Source organism: Protomyctophum parallelum (assembly GCF_964188405.1).
Source record: "Protomyctophum parallelum genome assembly, chromosome: 19".
Classification (NCBI taxonomy): domain Eukaryota; kingdom Metazoa; phylum Chordata; class Actinopteri; order Myctophiformes; family Myctophidae; genus Protomyctophum; species Protomyctophum parallelum.
The window spans coordinates 5,214,571-5,239,256 of record NC_139717.1 but is presented as its reverse complement, the minus strand read 5'-3'; the positions used below and the strand labels follow the sequence as shown (position 1 = coordinate 5,239,256).

At 41.8% G+C, this 24,686-nt stretch overlaps 3 protein-coding genes across 3 annotated transcripts in view; 2 read left to right on the top strand and 1 right to left on the bottom strand.

Annotated features, from left to right (window-relative positions):
* Positions 1-7,229: 7,229 nt before the first annotated feature.
* xkr6b (XK, Kell blood group complex subunit-related family, member 6b) overlaps positions 7,230-24,686 on the bottom strand; it is a gene marked incomplete at both ends in the record, with an annotated part of 130,696 nt that continues 113,239 nt past the window's right edge. Inside the window, 2 exon segments of the mRNA XM_083789948.1 lie at positions 7,230-8,203; positions 10,063-10,259. Of these exon segments, the coding sequence (XP_083646074.1) occupies positions 7,230-8,203; positions 10,063-10,259 (1,171 nt within the window).
* Positions 17,389-18,756, top strand: LOC310876340 (phospholipase A-2-activating protein-like; the record flags this gene model as incomplete). Its single annotated transcript, XM_083789864.1, has 1 exon — positions 17,389-18,756. The coding sequence occupies one exon, from the start codon at positions 17,389-17,391 to the stop codon at positions 18,754-18,756; it is 1,368 nt and encodes a 455-aa protein (XP_083645990.1).
* LOC310876337 (phospholipase A-2-activating protein-like) lies at positions 22,048-23,415 on the top strand (the record flags this gene model as incomplete). Its single annotated transcript, XM_083789860.1, has 1 exon — positions 22,048-23,415. One exon carries the CDS (start codon positions 22,048-22,050, stop codon positions 23,413-23,415), a length of 1,368 nt encoding a protein of 455 aa, XP_083645986.1.

Genomic DNA, 24,686 nt, shown 5'->3' with positions numbered 1-24,686 from the left:
GAAAGAAAGAAAAAAAAACTATGCACCGTTTTATCGTCTGAGCCTACACCGCGCCAAATGGGCAAACAGATGGTCATGATGACGTGAACGTAGAGACTTCCACCTAAGTCAATCACTACAATGGCCTGCTTCTACACATGAACGCAGAAAACAGAGGGGTCATTGTGCAATAGGAATAGAGAGCACGTACATGCTAAATGTTAAGGGTCACCTCACAATGAGTTCTAAAGGCATGCTCGGAGGTGTTTGGAAGTAAATCAGGAAATGAGTTGATCCAAGAGCGAATCAGTATAAATGCCCTGTTTCAAATTAGGCTTGAGGAACTTCTGATCCATACGAAGATGCAAAACAACGGAACTCTTTAAGCATTCTGTGTCATCTCTGACCTCTTCCTATATGCCTCCCCCCCCCCTAACACACACACACACACACACACACACACACACACACACACTCTACTGGCATTATTAATTTGGCTAGAAGATGTATTGTTCACAAAAGACATGAAACGACACAGAAATTGTACGTCTTGGCACTACAAATTATTCATCTTTGCAAGACAGAAGATGCAAAGGCGATGCTTACCACTTAAACCCTAATTATACTGGTACAATTGAAGACCTGCTCTTATTTTCTACACTAAATTGCTTTGCTGAAAATAGCCGGTCTACAAGCTCACAAACGTGTCATGTAGATATGCTAGTTTCTCTGAATGTTCCCCAGAATAGGGACACTAGGGATCATGTGGTTAATTTATACTCCATCATACGACAAAGTATAAATCAGGCTGTAGACAGATCAAAGTACATATAAGTTAAAGGTATATTCAGTGATTTCACTCAAAAAACCTTAGGTTTTTTGACCCCCAGGGGTTAACTGGGGACAGGGAGGAACTCCTTATATGGTCAGCACACTCTATAGTAGAGAGGATTATCACAACAAAACAAAAAAAATAAGTGATATTTGAATTAAGTGAAATCACTGAATATACCTTTAACAATCATGATTCTGTATCATCGTGGCTGCTGTCTAACAAGACCATCAACTAAACCAAATCGTTTGGTTATTCTGAACTTCTAATTTAAACTGAGGGGGAGGTTCTGATTTAATGTTGTTGTTGTTCAAACAAAAGCAATATGGAACACTATTCTTTTCTTTCACACCTGTTAAAGAACCAGTGTCTGGATTGTACACAATGATAAACAATTGTTCTGTAATACTGTAATTAGCTTAAATATTGTTACTTAGCCTGCCTTAGACTTAATTAACCTGCAATCCTTTGTGTAGTAGTTACTATTTGATTGAGTTCTAATAATAGATGTAATCCAGAACTTGGCGTACGTGATCCGTGTTGGGGAGACAGACTCTTGACATTGTTTGTTTGGTGTTGTCATATTGGGTAGTGTGTGCTGATCTGTGTTGGGGAGACAGACTCTTGACATTGTTTGTTTGGTGTTGTCATATTGGGTAGTGTGTGCTGATCTGTGTTGGGGAGACAGACTCTTGACATTGTTTGTTTGGTGTTGTCATATTGGGTAGTGTGTGCTGGCACAAAAAACACTGACGTTGTTGTTTTTGCGGACTTGGCTGCCATGGCTGGATTGAAGCGCCCAAAGAAACAAGTCACAACAAGGAGGAAGAAGCAAATTATGCTTTGCTGTTCAAACGCTTTTGCTGTGTGTCAATAATTGACAAACTGAATACTGTACATGGGCAGTACAATAACGTCTGCCACACTTTCGTGTTCTTGTTGAAACCTATACTGTGTATATATATATATATATAGAACAATTTGGACAAAATAATTGTAATAAATATGAAAGCAATGACTAGTGTATTAAAAAGTAATGCTCTCGCGATCTAGTGTTCAGCTTACATGTGTTACTGTAGACATACAGTACTGTACGTGTCAAAATGATGATTGTATTGTGTAAAATGTATAATGTATTAGGTTGTCGAGCTCGTTTCTGGACTGAGTTGAGAGCATGAGTGCTCTGAATAATCATATAATATATAATCAATAATGAATAATCATGTAAAGTTACTAGATTATGCACAATGTAGTAATACTGGCGTAATATGTCATATACAAAAATGATAAAAACAGAATGAATCACAGTGTATCTGCACCTGATTTTGACATGAATCCATGTCTGGGAAAAGTCAATGGTCTCACCGTCTTTAGAAAGGATGCAGAACGCCAGGCAGCCAACTACCACAAAAAGACCTGCACCCCAAGAATAATACACAATATCTATATACCGGTATATATATCTATATATACACATACTATATATAGAGAGAGATATAGATTATAACAATGAATTATCTCTCACAAACAAAAAAATATCGCACTAAACAAAAACTGATGATGCTATCCCCACTCTAGACAAGAGTGGTCCAGGATGCAATAATGATGACGACAGACAAAATGGAGACCCTTTGAGGACATGCCTGGGAATAAGAACTGCATTGAGACAGCCCTGAGTCCCTTTGAGGACATGCCTGGGAATAAGAACTGCATTGAGACACCCCTGAGTCGGTTTCAGTGGTATTATGTAGGTCCTGAGATGAACCCCTGTATTGGCTGTTTAGTTTAGTTTAACACTTAAAAAAAGTTATTGACTGACTTACTATGTGTGGTGGCTTGTTCATTCACTACGACAGAGCCAGGAACTATGTATGGCTAGCATAGTGAAAGTGAAGACATTTTTGTCATTGCATAATGGACAGGAAGGTATATTTATACAGATGTTGTGCATGTGATGCTAGTTCCACTCAAGTTGACCCAACAGTTTACTCAATCACTCAGGGCTGAACATCCCTATCAAAGCTAGCTAAAAAGGGGATGTTGTTTTGATACTAAAACTATTAACAAGGAGTTTGCCTCATTTTATTCTAATCTCTATAAAACAGAACAGCTGGATGATGGTGCTCTCTCCGATATGTATTATTTTCTTGAAGACTTGCATCTTCCTATGGTCACGACTGATCAGAATGTACTACTAGATGCCCCAATCACAAAGGAGGAGGCATTTGAAGCCTTGAAATGTATGCCATCTGGGAAAGCCCCGGGGCTGGACGGGTTTGGTTGTGAATTTTATAAGGAGTTCAGTAGTATTCTATTAGATCCCTTTTTGGCAATGTTGAATCACGCTTCTGAGACCTGGATCCTGCCTCAGTCCTTGCGGGAGGCTAATATTTCACTTCTCCTCAAAAAAGGAAAATGTCCCGAAAAGTGCGCCTCCTACAGGCCTATAGCCTTATTTAATTCTGACCAAAAATTGCTTTCCAAAATTTTGGCCATGCGTCTGGAAAAAGTGCTCCCTTTCATCATTAAAGAAGAACAGACAGGCTTCATCAAGGGGCGAAACTCCTGTGACAATATGAGAAGGCTTTTAAATGTTATCCAACTGTCTCAGGGCGTCGACCACCTCGTTATGGTGCTGTCTCTCGACGCAGAAAAGGCATTCGACCGCCCTATCTGTTTGAAACGTTTGAGGAATTCAGCCTGGGTTGTAGATTTACCAAGTGGGTCAAAATTCTTTACGAATCCCGAACGGCAGCAGTTTTGACTAATGGACTTAGGTCCAACAACTTCTCTATTCAACGGGGTAATCCCCAGGGAGATCCGCTCAGCCCGTTGCTCTTCGCAATCGCTATTGAACCGCTTGCCGAGGCAATCAGACAATCTGCTCTGATCTCTGGTGTTCGAATCGGTGAAAGGGAGCACAAAATCACTCTTTATGCAGATGACGTGTTAATTTTTATTTCCAGACCTCTATTCCCTGTCTAACTCAAATGATCTCTAGGTTTGGCGCCTTTTCGGGGTATAAAATTAAAAAGGGGATGTTGAAGCTCTTGGATATGGCAGTGTGTACCTCATTGCATGTTCTCATTGTCAGGATCTCCAGTTGTTCAGCCTCAACCCTCTTTCGTTTCTAATAGAACCAGAACATGAGTGGTTGCAACGTCAACGGGGGGGAAATACCAACAAGCCCAGCATGGTAGAGGTCGGGTGAGAGGACGGAGCAGCAACCAGGGAAGGATCAGAAACATCAGCCGTGTGAGAAGGCCCAGAGAGGACCGACAAATAAAACCAAAACAAAACAGGTCAAATAATAAAAGATATTCACGCACACAGACCCACACGCCGGAGACACTCTTGTATACATGATCAATTCACCGATGTACACAGTCAAATCCTCAGTGTAAAAACGTCACCAAATGGAACCTTTAAGGATCATTTTGGTATGTGTATGTAACACCCAAGATTCAAACCCGGGCCTTCCGTGTGACAGGGATATCCAGCGGTTAAGATGTTGGACTTTCACGCAGGAGACCCGAGTTAGAATCCCGGGCGTTACATGTACAGTACACTACGTGTGTTATATAAATGGATGAAGTAACAGAATTGTATGTTCTCGTACATTACAAACACACCGCAGGAACACATACGCAACTCTGCTTTTGTAGCCTTTCACAGGGTCTGTCTGTGCTCATGTTCTTTTCCAACCCCTGGCAAATAAAACCCTCACCCGTTTAAAACCTGGATCCACGTGGACAGTACGAAGCTATAGCATGCCTGTTGGGACACAGCTGAGCAGATGGCCAAGTGATCCAGGAAAAAAAAGAACCTCCATTTTGTGTGGGCTCTTGGGTATCCCCTTGTCGAGTGCATTTGTACTAATGCCACATACGTACTAAAGTCATGCCATTACACTACAATGTAAAAAAAACACACATTATATATTCAAATGAATCATCGAGTACATAGATAAAACTAGTATGAAATGCATTCACTTTTTTTCCCCCCATTAAATTGTGCAGTAGCCCTCTCTGTAAATCGTAGTCAAGCTACAAGAAGAAGAAGCTTGACTACAAGAAGCTTGACATAGAAGGCTTTTCGTCATGGGTGAATAGATACATGCCTCTTTGCATTGCCTTATTCAAGTGACTGAAGGGGGCCAAACAATTAGGAAAGACAGTACTTTCTTTTAATGCCAAATATATGCTCCATCGTATGACAAAGTATAAATCTGGCTTAAGACGCGATTTTGGCTTTGCTGTAACTGCACTAGCAAGTTGCCAGAACAGATGTCCTTTAGTGTGCCCATGTAAAGAATATAGCCTCTTAAGGGCGGACTAAATTGTAGAATACCTTTTTAACACCGCAAATATGTTTTTTTCTTTCTTTTCTCATGTAAAAAAAGTACGCTCTTGCAAAAAAATATTCATGTCAAATGAATACAGATGAGGGACACAAAGGATTAAACATTTAAGTATAATACAATAGCATACAAATATCTTCTAAGTTTGTGATTTTAGTTTTCTCAACATCTCATGACAACTCTTTGCACCCGTTATTAATGAAGCGTGTGGTACTAAAACCTTAAACCTTCTGTCCAAAAGAATAGGGCAGGTGAAAAAGGAGGACTTGGTGCTTTTTCACTTTGTAGAATTCAAGAAGGGAATGGTGGAGGATTTCATAAAAGGCCGTCTTTGCGCACTACTCGGTTTTAGTTTTCTTATCTGTGCAAGTCACTTAGTTAGATTTATGCGGACTCCCAATCTTTTTTATTGTGTAAAGTTTTATTTATTTATTCACCCCCAAATACAAATTAAAATTAAAAAAATAATTGTGCTCCTGAATTGTGGTTCTACCATAATTCTTCCTTACACCCAATTTAATCTGTAACTTATTTCAATGAATATATATATTCAGGTGGTCTCCCTATACTATTCCATTGCGACATTTATATTCTGGTGCCAGGTAGGACAAAGTTACTGGTTGTTACAAGTAGCCATGCCTGAAGCCTACGAGCCCAATATCTCCACTGTCCCAAGTGGGAGACAAGTGTTCGCATCCCGGGGTGTCACCATTGCAATCACCTTTCTCTATCAGAAAAAGACCTAAACATTAACATTATGGGCTCCATTTTCATCACCGCTAAAACCCCTTATCCCTTCTCTTCCTTCCTTTGGGGGTGAACTTCTTTGCCTAGCTAAACATTTTTCAATAGTTCAACCAGCCAATCTACATTGACACGTTGTGAGCTTGTAGACTGGCCATTTTAACAATTCAAAAATGTTTGCAAAATAGTAAAAAATAAAAAAGGCAAAGAAGTTCAGGGATAAGGGGTTTAGCGGTGACGAAAATGGAGCCCATACTATGTCTGCCTGATCATCTTACTCCATGCCACAGCAAAGTGGGGTATTTCCCAAATTAGGCAGACTATGTATTACAGCTTGCTGCCACAAGAGGGCAGTCTTTGTAGAGAATTTTGGATAATATAATATAATATGATGAGAGGAACTGACTTGTGTGTGCTTATCTTCCCTCTAGAGTTATGATTTATGATTTGGAACAGAAAAAAGTAGGCTGCAGCTAATTAGAACACAGCTCATAAGCAAAGGGCCGAGATATGGATGGACAGACATGCCATTTGGAACTGTCTCTCTCTCTCTGATAACTGTGATTACTGTACGTTGCTCGTTCAACAGTATATCTTCATGTGCTTCTCTAAAATACGTGTAATGTTTGTCCCTTAGGTTCTGATTGGTTAAGGACATAGTAAACAGTATTAATAATACATTTCTCAACGACCTTACGTAAGGAATATGGCAGTTCATGTTGGGATGTGCAAAGACCCGCCACATATCTGGGGACTCTCCTCCATCATTCCCATCAGGCTTTGCAACGGCGCCATTACATCATGCCTTGATTTATACTTTAATTCACAAGTATTCACAGGTTGAATCACCAATACAGTATAATGTGTTAAACACATTTCATAATGAACACATTCATACATTATCTACACACTCATACGGAAACCCTCCTCTATGAATTCAGAAGGGTTTTTTATATTTAGACTTTTTGTAATTATGTCACATAAAGATACGATTCGTTTATTTTTTACTCTGTACTGCATGTTTTTTTTGCCAAAAATAAATAATGACTGTATTTATGTTCATACTGAGTTTGAGTCTGGGTAAAGACGGCCTCATAGCGGCCCACACAGCACCGCTCCGGCAGGGGAAAGCGGGACGATCGCGGGAACGAGAGGAACCGAGCGAGGTTACCAAATGGGACGAGATCGTATACTCCAGGTTGAGAGAAAGAGAAGATGAGGTGCGTTGCTTTTTCTTTTTCTTTTTGAGTGGGGGGGGGGGGGGGGGGGAGTAGTGACAGAGCCATGGATGGAAGAGACTTAGAACTCCGTTCTTCAGAGAGAGGACTCGTACTGCAAGAGTTCGTATAGCAGCGGGCCGTCTCTATACCTGATGCCCACGGCGTTGGGGCTTATGTACTGCAGCACGTTTATGGTCCTGCGCAGGCGCCGGTCCACAAAGTGCGCGTCCCAGGCGGGGTAGCGCTTCCTGGGCATGTCTATCTTGATCAGCGGGCCCTCGGGCTTCTTGACGGGCCTGCCGGCCGCGTCCACGGGCTCCGTGGACCTCACCTGGAACACGGGGAGGCAGCTGTCCGCCGCCGCCTCGTCGGACTCCCCCACGTATTCCCCCGCCGAGGCCCGCGTGGGCGTGGCCTGGCGAGGCCCCGGGGTCGTCGGGGCCATGGGCTCGGCCTCGGGGGGGAGCGGGAGACCCCATAGGAGCTCAGCACAACAGGAACTGGCTAAAACTCTGAGGCCGGGGCCCATGGGGTGCAGCACGCCGTAGTAGAGCACCATGCAGGCCACGCCCGAGGCGAAGCACAGGAACACGCCGCAGAGCGCCGAGGAGGCGTAGGCATCGGTGGTGGCCGGGTCGCGGTACGCGTACCACAGGGAGCTGAGCACGGCGTTCTCCAGCAGCACCACCGTGTAATAGGCCACCATGCGGTACCGCGTGCGCCCCTCGCGCACGTTGAACCAGCAGAAGACGTAGACCACGCCCACCACCATGTTGAAGAGCACCTCCTCCCACTTGGACATGCAGAAGTCCGTGCCGCCGTGGATCACCCAGAAGGCCATGGCGCACCAGTGGAGCACCACGAAGATGCCGAAGTAGATGTGGAACACGGAGGCGAAGAGGGCGAAGGAGAGCGCCCGCGAGGAGATGGTGAAGAGGCGCCAGAACAGGTGCACCAGGGCGCCCCGGTAGCTCATGCTCTTCTTGTCGTCGCGCGAGTCGCGCAGGAGCTTGTGGTAGGAGGCTAGCACCCACGCCAGGGACAGGAGGGAGGCCATGGCAGACACACCTAGAGACCAGAGAGAGAGAGAGAGGAAAACAAATGCTACATTTATACTCCGTCGGACGACAGTGTCGCTTGCCAACCAGAAAGGAAAGGAATGGTACTATGTTTACCCAGGGTAACTGGACTAAGCTCAAGAACTTGTTTACAGCCAGGCCCTGCTCATAGAACATTTCATGGTAGCGGTTCAATGCCTTGTCCAAGGGCACATCAGCGGTGGTAATTTTTTACGTGCCGGTCCGGGGATCTGAACTAGCGACCTTCCGATATCAAGGCCGCTCCGCAAACCGTTCGGCCACCGCTGCCTCTGAGAGAATGGCAGAGAGGAAAACAAATGCTAAATTTAAACTCCGTCGCACGACAGTGTCGCTTGCCAACCAGAACAGAACAGGTAACTGATCGTTTTCTTAAAGATCGGTTATTTTCGGCAAGTGACACCGTTGCATGCAACAACATGCAATTGGAAATATGAGCAATTGCTGTATAAATAACAGTATAAAAAATCACACCGAGGGGCGCTCTTATCATCGTACGTACATCATCATGCATCATCTCGTTCCCGGCCAATCAGAATTTGCTAGTTCAATAGAAGCCCAGGTAGAGGACAGTACAGATGGTAGTGTATTTATTTATTGGTGTTCCACAGGAGAATAGTGTCACTAGAGGAAATTGGAAGGTTGCGATGCCGTATAGCGGCACTACTAGGGAACTCTATCGGCCCTTATTTGTCATATCGGGTCATATCGGTATCGGTATGCCAGTCTAACCGCACCGATCCGACACAGGGGTAAGGGGTTGACAAGTGCACATTTGAGTGAGGAGTCTGCTGTAAACACAACACGAGATATACAGTATAGCTAGATAAACACAACATGAGATCACAACACTGGTATCGGTATTCGGTATCGGTTCATTTGGTTCCATTTGTACAACTCTCAGAGTTAAATTGACATTGATTTTAAATTAGGGGTCCCAGTCTCCCAGAGATAGAAATGCCATTAAATGGGGGTCCGTAGACTAATGCATGTCAAACTGGGGGTCCTTGAAATTAAAGAATCTCTCGTTGAGTATCTCTGCTAGAGCCGTAAAACTCTTCTCTTATGGGGGTGTAATGGGAAAATGACATTTCAGTCTATGTGAGCCAACTGTTGACAGAGAACATACTCTTCCACCTGTTACCAGCAGTCAAATACCTATTTGTGTTTAGACTAGCAGACTAGAACAACAGCATACAAGGACATGTGTTAAACCATATAAGGCTATGTGTTAAAGGAGGGTCTTGTTGCATTTTCAACCATGTGTATTTTTATTCTTTGGGAACCTTCTCGAATTGTATAAGAGAGGATGGAAACCTGTAATTGGGAGTTGTCATAATACTCCGGTGTTGTGCTGCTCCAGGACCGGTCTTGTAATAAACTAGTGATTGTGTTCTCAACACTTTTGACCTTTTACTTGATCTGGACTTCGACTTCTTTCCATTTTTTGATTGTAAGTCTGATATTCCGTTAACAGGGGGCGACTGCATGGCATATTATATCTTTTCAAATGGGGGGTCCGCGGGCTACATTAATTAGTGTCAATTTGGGGGTCCTTTTGACATTTGAAAAAGGTTTGGGAACCACTGCCTTCTTAAGGCCTATTCATAGTCTGGATATTCGGTTGTGAGGTGACCACCGCTCCGGTGGTGAGCTGACCACCGGAGCTGAAATAACGTTGAGCGGTGGTGAGTAAAAACAGAGAGAAAGGGCTGGAGCGGTGGCGGTGGTTTGCTCTTCACCGCGGCTCAGTGACGTCATGTTGTAGTTCGGTGGTCACCTCACCACCGCAAATCCAGACTATGTATGAGCCTTTAGGGAACCTCTTACACTGCAGTCGGTCGGCCCTGTTGCTCTGGATCATAATGCAGAGCTGCAGCACCAGCTGAGGAGCGCTCTCCAGGAAGGTCTCCAGTAACCGCAGCATGTTCACGTCAGCGTACTCGTACATCATGGCCCAGTAGAAGCGACGCTGGTTCTCCTTCTGCCGATGGCTCTGTATGCCAAGGTACATGGTTCTGATGTATCTGAGCAGAGAGAAAGACAGACACGTGGGTTAGGTTAGGGTTACTTTAATAGACAGATCGAGCAACGTTGGGATCAGTGTTGGGATCATCGTTTCGGAACTAAAACTAAGATGAAAAATGTTCGTCGACTACCTTTTTTCACTGATGAAAACTAAATGGAAACTAAACGAAAACTAAGCTATGGTGACTGAAACTAAGACTAAATATACTGACAATTTTGTCAACAAATAAAAACTAGACTAAAATGTTAGGAAGGGACTAGTGGACAAAAGATCCAGTATAAGTCAATTTACACTTTGAATGAATGTGTTTTGGTGGGCCTTGATGCCGTCGTAATGACTGATTTTACACTTGCTGAAAATAGCCAATCTACAAGCTTGTATATCACCTATTTTCAGCTAGTGTAAAATCAGTCATTACGACGGCATCAAGGCCCACCAAAACACATTTTAGTCGACTAAATGAACTGTAGATTTAGTCGACTAATATCTTATATCTCACCGACTAAAACGAGACTAACACTAAAACATTCCACGTGACTAAAATGTGACTAAAACTAAATTAAGTTTCATTCCAAAGACTGACTAGATTAAAATATAAATTTGCTGCCAAAAACAACAGTTGTGGCCGGATGGTAACCGTCAGCAAGGTTGCCAGTTCGAACCCGGGCTCCCCCAGAGTTGGTGTTGAAGTGTCCTTGAGCGAGACACTGAACCCCTAATTGCTCCTGATGTGCTGGTTGGTGCCTTGCATGGTTTCCTCCACCATTGGTGTATGAATGTGTGTGTGAATGGGTGAATGTAATGCACAATCTATGTAAAGCACCTTGGTACCACAGCACCTCAAAGGCCCTTAAAACAAGGCTCCAGACCTCCCAAAACAAACTGGTCAGGCTCCTACTTGGCCTCACCCCCCGAACCCACCTCACCCCTGCCCACTTTGACAGGCTGGGATGGCTTAGGGTCGTCGACAGAGTACAGCATCTTGCAATGGGTCTGGTCCACAAGATTCGATACACCACCAAGATACCCATGTACCTGTCTAAATACTTCCTTAATGTAAACGAAGTCCACACCCACAACACCAGAGGGAGTGCAACAAACCATGTACAACCCAGATTCGGCACAAACAAGGGACTAAATTCTTTTCGCTCCTATGCCACCAAAATGTGGAACGCCCTACCCACAGTCATTAAGACATGTGAATCCCTTGACTCCTTCAAAACCGCTCTCAAAGGGCACCTACGGATGGCTGCAATTCGAAACTGGCCTCTGTAAAATCTGAATCCCCCCCACCCCCCCACCCCATTTTCCCTCACTGTATATTATATCTTTTCCCTTTTTTGCTTCCCATTATGATGAATTACTGTTCTGTTCTTTAGCTACATAGAAATGTCTATTTGTATGTCTCTAAATGTTTGTATGTCTTTAAATGTTTTGATGAATTGAACAATGTGGACCCTGTTGTAAACAAGTGTAATGCTTAATTGGGTCGTCCACTCACAGTTGACAGTCTTTGTATTGAGTTTGTGCTTAAAATGTACTGTAAATAAATATTTCAATCAATCAATCAAAGGATAAAGGCGCTAATGCATTTACCATTTTATAATGGGGCATGCCGGTGCAGTTTTCAGGGAATGATGGTACATTTTTACGAGCGGAAGGAAGGGGAACAGAGTGGAGTGGTCTGTGTGACATCAACATTCAAACTGAAAGGTTTCCTGTTCTGTTCGTGGACACAATAATACGTTGTTCAGCACACCAGCTGTGTGTAATTACAATTTCAAAACACTAGAGGGCAATGTTATCCTCAGTGTTGCATTCTCTAGTCTAGAGTACACTACAGCGTGGAATTGTGGACAGCATCTTATTCAAAGACAACAGGAATATCCTAAGACAATTAAGTTTTGTTTCTGAAAAAAATGTCGTCAAATGGTGGTCCGTGGCTTAAATGCAGAATAAATAATGTACCTTAATAAAGGATTGAAAGGAATGTATAGACACTCCCCTGAACAGCAAACAGGCTTCAAGCCTCTTTAAAAGCCTCCGTAGCCACGCCCCCCCCCCCCCCTCCACACACACCTGCTGCAAACAGACAGAGCTCCCTAGCAAAAAGAAGAGTGAAATAAACAACTTATAATGTAACTTTACACCTGACCTCATGGAAGTTGAGTGGAGTAGTCTGGGTTGTTAGGAAGCAAAAAGTGCCCAGTCACAATTAAGTGTGTGACAGTTTGAAAGATAAGTTAATTCAACTTCATAACAAACTGCTTGGTCGATTTGTTTTCATTCTGCAGGTGAGTTAGCTTAGCTACCTAATATGCTAAAGCACACCTTTAACGTGCATTAACCCATTTAGACCTGAGACCAGATTCTACAAATGTCTTCTAAATCATGACAAATGATAAACCCATGTTTCTATTTCAGTGGTTCTCAAACATTTTGGCTTCTGTGGCCCGGCCCCTAATACATGGAATGACCTACAAACGACATTGAAACCGACCACATTGGTACCCTTGACTGCCTTGAGTCGTTTTCAAACCTTGGTGAGCATACAGACCCCTAGCCCTCCAAGCAGAACCCAAATGCTACTGAAGTTTCTGACATTTGTTCGACCCAGTGCATTGGGTCCTGTTCCACGTCGTCCATGCCACCTGATTAAAACATTTACTGGCTCATGTTTACATGTTTACCGCCTCTCCGCGCTCTTTGACGATATTCTTCAGTATGAGGCTTTCTGAATATGTAAAGTATAAGTACCCATACATGCCGCTGCGAATATCTCCTGTGGCGCGGAAGCCGTTAAGTATTTTTAATATATGTTTGCCCGATTTGGAAGCTTGGATTCTTCTTTTCCTTCCTTGTTTATTGACACCTCATTGTACCGCCTATCTGGCTAGCTAGTGGCGCTATAGCTATGACACAGCAGATCAGAGGCAGGGACGTAGCCTCACAAGCCAACCGCACACCGGGAGGCGGTACAATAAACGGTAAACAAACAAGAAGAAATAAAGCGACCAAATCGGTCAAACAAAGATTAAAAATACTTAACGGCTTCCGCGCCACAGGAGATATTCGCAGCTGGATGTATAGCTACTTAAAGTTACCGAATTCAGAATAACTCAAGGAAAATAATGGCGTCACATGCCGCGGGTCCTATTTTAGAGAGAATCTCCACTTCCGCATATAGGAATTTCCATACGAAAATACAGTAGTGAGCAGGGACCCAACGTAAAACTCAACAAAATATCATAAAAGTTTTACGTAGGGTCCCGAAAGGGGCTAACAGACCCCCACAATAGATTGTTTTGAAATTTGTCTAGCTTTTTATTTGTAAACATAATGTATGTAGGCCTATATGTGTTTTTCTTTGTTTTTCTTTTCCCGATCTTCTTATGTATTGTGTGATGTGATATTGTATTACTTGACGACACTGAAAATGAGTTTGATTACTCAGTGTAATTTTGAGAATGAACTAAACTTGAATGTCAAGGACCCCCAAAAATATAGCTGCAATTTGCAACTCTAGATTTATTTTATAATGGGATGAATCTAGAGTTGCAAGACCCTCCATTGACTCCCCACTCATCCAATTTGCTTTTGCGATCTGCTTGTATTAAACAACGTTAAACTCACCAACATTGCAGCTCTAGGCCAAGTTTGAATTATCCTCTTTCAATCTGCCAAACCTTCATAATAAAATAAGTGTTGGAGTTTGGAAGCGCTCGTCGTAATTCACTGACCGGCCCTGCGGTACGGTGGTACACCTGTTTCAAATTCGCACATAATAGTGGGGTTCCGTCTCCATGTTAAATTTTGTTGTCATTTACAACTCATGTAAAAGTTTCACTTTCAGTACTAATTTGAAGGTGAGGGTCTATAGAACCATTTTGGTTTGAGTGGCAATCACCAAAATAAAGTAATTGGCCTATAGGGGGCGTAGTCAGGTGCCAACCCCCATCAGCCCTACCAAAATATGTAAACTGTTGTAACCTTTGATTAAATTATCCAATCTGAACATATGATATATGTATGGATTCACAATCAGGAGTAGCATTTGGTACTTAAACCTTAAAGTTAGATATTGGAATATAATACACCACTCCTGTGTTATATTTGTTTATTTAATTCTTCTTTAGTTATACTATGTACTGCCACTATAGGGGGAAGAGTAGCAGGTGTGTCTTAATTGTTCAGACTTGGTAGCTTGTTAGTTATAAGACTAAGCATACTGCAGAAGAGCATGAGCTGCACTGATTGCTCTATTGTGGTATTGATATTTTGAAGGTAAACATGAACATAAAAACATTGAAGTTAAACATGTCATGAAGGATCCTAAAGTGTTTTTTATGAATATGGATAGTCATGTGGGATAAGTGGCCAAAGTACTACATCCCAATAGTATGAGCTAGCATTAACCAAAGTAGCCTGTAGCTATAGCACAGGCTAAAACTAAAGGCTAGCTACAGTATAGCAATTATGCTGAGGATTGTGTTTTCATTATTTTCATTATTATTACAATGGTAAATGTGAATGTAGCTATATGTATTGCTGACTGTTGTATCTATTAATATGTTGAGGCAAACTGTTAAATACAAAAGTTATATAATAATATAGTAATCTAATATTTTCTATATTTTTTCATGATATGACCCTAACAGAAAACTAAACCTGGATAAAGTATTTGTCTGTTATGGCTGGGACAACGAAATGGCAGTTGTGCATTTTGTGCCAAAAGCAAACTGAGGAAAGACTTGTTTGCCCTCTTGCAAATCCAGTTGCCAGTCGTAGAGAAGGAGCCTACACAGACATCATAGGCCTTGCAAGTCAGTTCAGAGCAATTGACTCTTCTCCCCACCCAGACGTTGAACTTCCAGATGCAGAATCCATGAAGCTAACTCGTGCATTCTGGCATACAACTTGTCCGCATCTGTATAGGGCAACAGCACTTGACAGAAAAAAAAAGGCATTCTGGAGGTGCTGTGGCATTGGCAAGAAGATCATGCCGGACTGGTGCACCTGTTAATCGTAATAAATGTCTCTTTTGTGGTGAAGAAACATATGCAGCAGACCATTCGTTACAGAAGGTAGAACTCACCCAAGAGATAAACGACAAGGCAGTTGCGCTGGGAGAAGACCGTATCGTGGCACTCCATGACTATCCATATTCATAAAAAACACTTTAGGATCCTTCATGACATGTTTAACTTTTTTGCTTACCTTCAAAATATCAATACCACAATAGAGCAATCAGTGCAGCTCATGCTCTTCTGCAGTATGCTTAGTCTTATAACTAACAAGCTACCAAGTCTGAACAATTAAGACACACCTGCTACTCTGCCCCCTATAGTGGCAGTACATAGTATAACTAAAAAAATAAAATAAACAAATATAACACAGGAGTGGTGTATTATATTCCAATATCTAACTTTAGTTCCCCACATATGTACTGCATTGTCTCATTTGAGTGAAATATTATATATTGTCTTATTATATGTATTTTGTTTTTTCCAATTAGTCATTCATGATAACATAGGTATAGGCACCAACATCACCATTCTAGGTTCAACAGGATAGAAGTTAGGCGTAATGTAGTAATTCAATGTACATTGGCAGCCATCTTTATTTTGTTTCTATCAGATTATTCAAAACATTAATATTTGAAATCCAGTTGATTCCTCACACAGGATTAACTTGATATAGCAAGAAAAACAAAGAAAAAACAGCAATATAAGAAAATTAAGACATTTTTCAAATAAACATAATTCCGATTTTGGCCATTTTGGAAATTTGGCAAAAGAAAAAATATTTTTTAATTTGTAGACTTGCCACTCGAACTAAAATTGTTCTATAGGTCATTATCTACAAATTAGAAGTGAAAGTTAAACTTTTGTTGAGTTGTAAATGACGGTCTGTCTAGGGACCCCACTACTAGTTTTTAGCTCGTTTTCCTGCTATTTTTGTGGATATACACCAATACTGGGTGGAAACAAATATTATATGTCTAATACCAAATGCTAATCCTGATTGTGAATCCATACATATATCATATGTTCAGATTGGATAATTTATCAAAAGTTACAACAGTTTACATATTTTGGTAGGGCTGATGGGGGTTGGCACCTGACTACGCCCCCTATAGGCCAATTATTTTATTTTGGTGATTGCCACTCGAACCAAAATGGTTCTATAGACCCTCACCTTCAAATTAGTACTGAAAGTGAAACTTTTACATGAGTTGTAAATGACAACTAAATTTAACATGGAGACGGAACCCCACTACTCGCCCTCTGGCATCTTACTGGTATTGGTATGGTATGGTGATCACATAGTCACCAAGTTTAGTAACCTGCTACTACTAGTCCGTTTTGATTTGAGACAAACATGAAGTCCCTTTTCAGTTTTCAGGTACCATACCTGCTCCATACAGTGGTCTTAATCTCATCTATACTGTAGACAAAAAAAGGTTAATAGTTTTAATATAGAAACTGGTAGTCGATTAGCCTGGTTATTGGTTAACCACTGTGATTTCAAGGGGGAGTGGTTAACCAGAAGTTTGAGATCAGAGAATGAAATGTAGAAGAGGATTTAGCTGTGCCTGTCTATTTTTGGCATGTCATTATATGCAAACTTTTCCCAAAAAGTTTAATTTTAATTTATTTTCTTTACATTTTCAACATGTTCAAAAATAGGAGATACAAGCTCAGAATGTCACATCACGACGTGAGCTTCAGCTATTTTCACCACATGACAGTATAGGACTCAACAAGTTCTGATTAGAATTGTGAAATATACAATTGTGAGCAACATGTTTCTATTGATTGATACTTATTTGCCAACTATTGCCATTTAAAATTGTCCCACGTCCAAACATGGCATCCAATGCTAAATTTAGAACACACAAAACTGCAACAGCGTCTGCGCAAATCAGCATATTAGTTAGTCATACCATGGCAACTCATGTCACTCCATCACAACGTTTTGTGTGTGATGTCAGATCACAGCTCTGACCAGCTATATAAAACCTCGTAGAGCGAGAAAAACAGCTGTTTGTGTTTGAATCGAAGGCTGTGTTTGTTGGTAGATAAGGATAATATAACAGAAGAGAAGCGAGATTTGACAACAACACGATGGCATCATATAAACTCAGCTGCTCTATCCCAGGACACGGGATGGATGTTAGGGGGCTTACAGCAGCCATCCTTCCAGACGGAGCCTTTTTGTCCGTCTCCAGAGACAAGACTGGAAAGGTCTGGGTACCCAAAGCAAGCCCGGAAAAAGGTTTCACGGAGGCGCTCTGCATGACCGGCCATTCACATTACATCGGCTGTGTATGTGTCATCGCACCTAGCGAGACATATCCCAGAGGGCTCATTGCCACAGGTGGAAATGACCACAATATTTGTGTTTTCACACTGGACAGCCCACAACCCCTGTTCACCCTCAAGGGCCACACAAACACAGTTTCCACTCTGACATCTGGGAAGTCTGGCACTTTACTGAGTGGCTCTTGGGACACGACTGCGAAGGTCTGGCTCGATGAGAAGTGCGTGATGACTTTGCAGGGTCATTCTGCAGCATTGTGGGTGGTGAGAATTCTACCTGATTCACAAGACCTCATGCTGTCTGGATCTGCAGACAGAACAATCAAGCTTTGGAAAGATGGCTACTGTGAGAGGACATTTACAGGCCACGAAGACTGTGTACGGGGACTAGAACTGATCAGCGATGTTCAGTTCTTCTCCTGTGGCAACGATGGTACTGTAAGGAGGTGGCTCATAACTGGAGAATGCATGCAGGTCTATAAAGGCCATACCAACTACATCTACAGCATGGCCGTCTTCCCCAACAGCGAAGACTTTGTGACCGGAGGAGAGGATGGAACAGTGAGGATATGGAGGAATGGGGAATGCTCCCAGGTCATTCCTCTGCCTGCTCAGTCAGTATGGTGTTGCTGTATCCTGCCCAATGGTGACATATCTGTTGGTGCCAATGACGGCGTCATTCGTGTGTTTACGGAGGTCGAGGATCGCATGGCCAGCCCACAAGACCTGCAGGCCTTCGAGGATGAGGTTTCTGCATGCTCCGCAGCCTCTGTCAACCTGGAAGACTTCAAAATGGAAGACCTGCCTGGCAGGGAACACCTTGACGAGCCTGGAAATCGCGACGGTCAGCCACGTCTGATTAAAGACGTATCTGGAAATGTGGAGGCGTACCAGTGGAGCATTGTTGAGAATCGGTGGATGAAGCTCGGAGACGTGGTCGGACAAGCAAACGAGCAAACCTCCGGGAGGGTGATTTACGAGGGGAAGGAGTACGACTTCATCTTCAACATTGAAGTGAATGGTGGAACTGTGAAGCTCCCTTATAATTTGGCGGAAGACCCCTGGCTGACAGCACATGACTTTCTGCAAAAGAATAACCTCGATGCTGGGTTATTGGACGAAGTTGCCAAATTCATCATAGACAACACCAAAGGACATGTGCTAGAAATGTAAAAGTTTCACTTTCAGTACTAATTTGAAGGTGAGGGTCTATAGAACCATTTTGGTTCGAGTGGCAATCACCAAAATAAAGTAATTGGCCTATAGGGGGCGTAGTCAGGTGCCAACCCCCATCAGCCCTACCAAAATATGTAAACTGTTGTAACCTTTGATTAAATTATCCAATCTGAACATATGATATATGTATGGATTCACAATCAGGAGTAGCATTTGGTACTTAAACCTTAAAGTTAGATATTGGAATATAATACACCACTCCTGTGTTATATTTGTTTATTTAATTCTTTTTTAGTTATACTATGTACTGCCACTATAGGGGGAAGAGTAGCAGGTGTGTCTTAATTGTTCAGACTTGGTAGCTTGTTAGTTATAAGACTAAGCATACTGCAGAAGAGCATGAGCTGCACTGATTGCTCTATTGTGGTATTGATATTTTGAAGGTAAACATGAACATAAAAACATTGAAGTTAAACATGTCATGAAGGATCCTAAAGTGTTTTTTATGAATATGGATAGTCATGTGGGATAAGTGGCCAAAGTACTACATCCCAATAGTATGAGCTAGCATTAACCAAAGTAGCCTGTAGCTATAGCACAGGCTAAAACTAAAGGCTAGCTACAGTATAGCAATTATGCTGAGGATTGTGTTTTCATTATTTTCATTATTATTACAATGGTAAATGTGAATGTAGCTATATGTATTGCTGACTGTTGTATCTATTAATATGTTGAGGCAAACTGTTAAATACAAAAGTTATATAATAATATAGTAATCTAATATTTTCTATATTTTTTCATGATATGACCCTAACAGAAAACTAAACCTGGATAAAGTATTTGTCTGTTATGGCTGGGACAACGAAATGGCAGTTGTGCATTTTGTGCCAAAAGCAAACTGAGGAAAGACTTGTTTGCCCTCTTGCAAATCCAGTTGCCAGTCGTAGAGAAGGAGCCTACACAGACATCATAGGCCTTGCAAGTCAGTTCAGAGCAATTGACTCTTCTCCCCACCCAGACGTTGAACTTCCAGATGCAGAATCCATGAAGCTAACTCGTGCATTCTGGCATACAACTTGTCCGCATCTGTATAGGGCAACAGCACTTGACAGTACAAAACAAAGGCATTCTGGAGGTGCTGTGGCATTGGCAAGAAGATCATGCCGGACTGGTGCACCTGTTAATCGTAATAAATGTCTCTTTTGTGGTGAAGAAACATATGCAGCAGACCATTCGTTACAGAAGGTAGAACTCACCCAAGAGATAAACAACAAGGCAGTTGCGCTGGGAGAAGACCGTATCGTGGCACTCCATGACTATCCATATTCATAAAAAACACTTTAGGATCCTTCATGACATGTTTAACTTTTTTGCTTACCTTCAAAATATCAATACCACAATAGAGCAATCAGTGCAGCTCATGCTCTTCTGCAGTATGCTTAGTCTTATAACTAACAAGCTACCAAGTCTGAACAATTAAGACACACCTGCTACTCTGCCCCCTATAGTGGCAGTACATAGTATAACTAAAAAAATAAAATAAACAAATATAACACAGGAGTGGTGTATTATATTCCAATATCTAACTTTAGTTCCCCACATATGTACTGCATTGTCTCATTTGAGTGAAATATTATATATTGTCTTATTATATGTATTTTGTTTTTTCCAATTAGTCATTCATGATAACATAGGTATAGGCACCAACATCACCATTCTAGGTTCAACAGGATAGAAGTTAGGCGTAATGTAGTAATTCAATGTACATTGGCAGCCATCTTTATTTTGTTTCTATCAGATTATTCAAAACATTAATATTTGAAATCCAGTTGATTCCTCACACAGGATTAACTTGATATAGCAAGAAAAACAAAGAAAAAACAGCAATATAAGAAAATTAAGACATTTTTCAAATAAACATAATTCCGATTTTGGCCATTTTGGAAATTTGGCAAAAGAAAAAATATTTTTTAATTTGTAGACTTGCCACTCGAACTAAAATTGTTCTATAGGTCATTATCTACAAATTAGAAGTGAAAGTTAAACTTTTGTTGAGTTGTAAATGACGGTCTGTCTAGGGACCCCACTACTAGTTTTTAGCTCGTTTTCCTGCTATTTTTGTGGATATACACCAATACTGGGTGGAAACAAATATTATATGTCTAATACCAAATGCTACTCCTGATTGTGAATCCATACATATATCATATGTTCAGATTGGATAATTTATCAAAAGTTACAACAGTTTACATATTTTGGTAGGGCTGATGGGGGTTGGCACCTGACTACGCCCCCTATAGGCCAATTATTTTATTTTGGTGATTGCCACTCGAACCAAAATGGTTCTATAGACCCTCACCTTCAAATTAGTACTGAAAGTGAAACTTTTACATGAGTTGTAAATGACAACTAAATTTAACATGGAGACGGAACCCCACTACTCGCCCTCTGGCATCTTACTGGTATTGGTATGGTATGGTGATCACATAGTCACCAAGTTTAGTAACCTGCTACTACTAGTCCGTTTTGATTTGAGACAAACATGAAGTCCCTTTTCAGTTTTCAGGTACCATACCTGCTCCATACAGTGGTCTTAATCTCATCTATACTGTAGACAAAAAAAGGTTAATAGTTTTAATATAGAAACTGGTAGTCGATTAGCCTGGTTATTGGTTAACCACTGTGATTTCAAGGGGGAGTGGTTAACCAGAAGTTTGAGATCAGAGAATGAAATGTAGAAGAGGATTTAGCTGTGCCTGTCTATTTTTGGCATGTCATTATATGCAAACTTTTCCCAAAAAGTTTAATTTTAATTTATTTTCTTTACATTTTCAACATGTTCAAAAATAGGAGATACAAGCTCAGAATGTCACATCACGACGTGAGCTTCAGCTATTTTCACCACATGACAGTATAGGACTCAACAAGTTCTGATTAGAATTGTGAAATATACAATTGTGAGCAACATGTTTCTATTGATTGATACTTATTTGCCAACTATTGCCATTTAAAATTGTCCCACGTCCAAACATGGCATCCAATGCTAAATTTAGAACACACAAAACTGCAACAGCGTCTGCGCAAATCAGCATATTAGTTAGTCATACCATGGCAACTCATGTCACTCCATCACAACGTTTTGTGTGTGATGTCAGATCACAGCTCTGACCAGCTATATAAAACCTCGTAGAGCGAGAAAAACAGCTGTTTGTGTTTGAATCGAAGGCTGTGTTTGTTGGTAGATAAGGATAATATAACAGAAGAGAAGCGAGATTTGACAACAACACGATGGCATCATATAAACTCAGCTGCTCTATCCCAGGACACGGGATGGATGTTAGGGGGCTTACAGCAGCCATCCTTCCAGACGGAGCCTTTTTGTCCGTCTCCAGAGACAAGACTGGAAAGGTCTGGGTACCCAAAGCAAGCCCGGAAAAAGGTTTCACGGAGGCGCTCTGCATGACCGGCCATTCACATTACATCGGCTGTGTATGTGTCATCGCACCTAGCGAGACATATCCCAGAGGGCTCATTGCCACAGGTGGAAATGACCACAATATTTGTGTTTTCACACTGGACAGCCCACAACCCCTGTTCACCCTCAAGGGCCACACAAACACAGTTTCCACTCTGACATCTGGGAAGTCTGGCACTTTACTGAGTGGCTCTTGGGACACGACTGCGAAGGTCTGGCTCGATGAGAAGTGCGTGATGACTTTGCAGGGTCATTCTGCAGCATTGTGGGTGGTGAGAATTCTACCTGATTCACAAGACCTCATGCTGTCTGGATCTGCAGACAGAACAATCAAGCTTTGGAAAGATGGCTACTGTGAGAGGACATTTACAGGCCACGAAGACTGTGTACGGGGACTAGAACTGATCAGCGATGTTCAGTTCTTCTCCTGTGGCAACGATGGTACTGTAAGGAGGTGGCTCATAACTGGAGAATGCATGCAGGTCTATAAAGGCCATACCAACTACATCTACAGCATGGCCGTCTTCCCCAACAGCGAAGACTTTGTGACCGGAGGAGAGGATGGAACAGTGAGGATATGGAGGAATGGGGAATGCTCCCAGGTCATTCCCCTGCCTGCTCAGTCAGTATGGTGTTGCTGTATCCTGCCCAATGGTGACATATCTGTTGGTGCCAATGACGGCGTCATTCGTGTGTTTACGGAGGTCGAGGATCGCATGGCCAGCCCACAAGACCTGCAGGCCTTCGAGGATGAGGTTTCTGCATGCTCCGCAGCCTCTGTCAACCTGGAAGACTTCAAAATGGAAGACCTGCCTGGCAGGGAACACCTTGACGAGCCTGGAAATCGCGACGGTCAGCCACGTCTGATTAAAGACGTATCTGGAAATGTGGAGGCGTACCAGTGGAGCATTGTTGAGAATCGGTGGATGAAGCTCGGAGACGTGGTCGGACAAGCAAACGAGCAAACCTCCGGGAGGGTGATTTACGAGGGGAAGGAGTACGACTTCATCTTCAACATTGAAGTGAATGGTGGAACTGTGAAGCTCCCTTATAATTTGGCGGAAGACCCCTGGCTGACAGCACATAACTTTCTGCAAAAGAATAACCTCGATGCTGGGTTATTGGACGAAGTTGCCAAATTCATCATAGACAACACCAAAGGACATGTGCTAGAAATGTAAAAGTTTCACTTTCAGTACTAATTTGAAGGTGAGGGTCTATAGAACCATTTTGGTTCGAGTGGCAATCACCAAAATAAAGTAATTGGCCTATAGGGGGCGTAGTCAGGTGCCAACCCCCATCAGCCCTACCAAAATATGTAAACTGTTGTAACCTTTGATTAAATTATCCAATCTGAACATATGATATATGTATGGATTCACAATCAGGAGTAGCATTTGGTACTTAAACCTTAAAGTTAGATATTGGAATATAATACACCACTCCTGTGTTATATTTGTTTATTTAATTCTTTTTTAGTTATACTATGTACTGCCACTATAGGGGGAAGAGTAGCAGGTGTGTCTTAATTGTTCAGACTTGGTAGCTTGTTAGTTATAAGACTAAGCATACTGCAGAAGAGCATGAGCTGCACTGATTGCTCTATTGTGGTATTGATATTTTGAAGGTAAACATGAACATAAAAACATTGAAGTTAAACATGTCATGAAGGATCCTAAAGTGTTTTTTATGAATATGGATAGTCATGTGGGATAAGTGGCCAAAGTACTACATCCCAATAGTATGAGCTAGCATTAACCAAAGTAGCCTGTAGCTATAGCACAGGCTAAAACTAAAGGCTAGCTACAGTATAGCAATTATGCTGAGGATTGTGTTTTCATTATTTTCATTATTATTACAATGGTAAATGTGAATGTAGCTATATGTATTGCTGACTGTTGTATCTATTAATATGTTGAGGCAAACTGTTAAATACAAAAGTTATATAATAATATAGTAATCTAATATTTTCTATATTTTTTCATGATATGACCCTAACAGAAAACTAAACCTGGATAAAGTATTTGTCTGTTATGGCTGGGACAACGAAATGGCAGTTGTGCATTTTGTGCCAAAAGCAAACTGAGGAAAGACTTGTTTGCCCTCTTGCAAATCCAGTTGCCAGTCGTAGAGAAGGAGCCTACACAGACATCATAGGCCTTGCAAGTCAGTTCAGAGCAATTGACTCTTCTCCCCACCCAGACGTTGAACTTCCAGATGCAGAATCCATGAAGCTAACTCGTGCATTCTGGCATACAACTTGTCCGCATCTGTATAGGGCAACAGCACTTGACAGTACAAAAAAAAGGCATTCTGGAGGTGCTGTGGCATTGGCAAGAAGATCATGCCGGACTGGTGCACCTGTTAATCGTAATAAATGTCTCTTTTGTGGTGAAGAAACATATGCAGCAGACCATTCGTTACAGAAGGTAGAACTCACCCAAGAGATAAA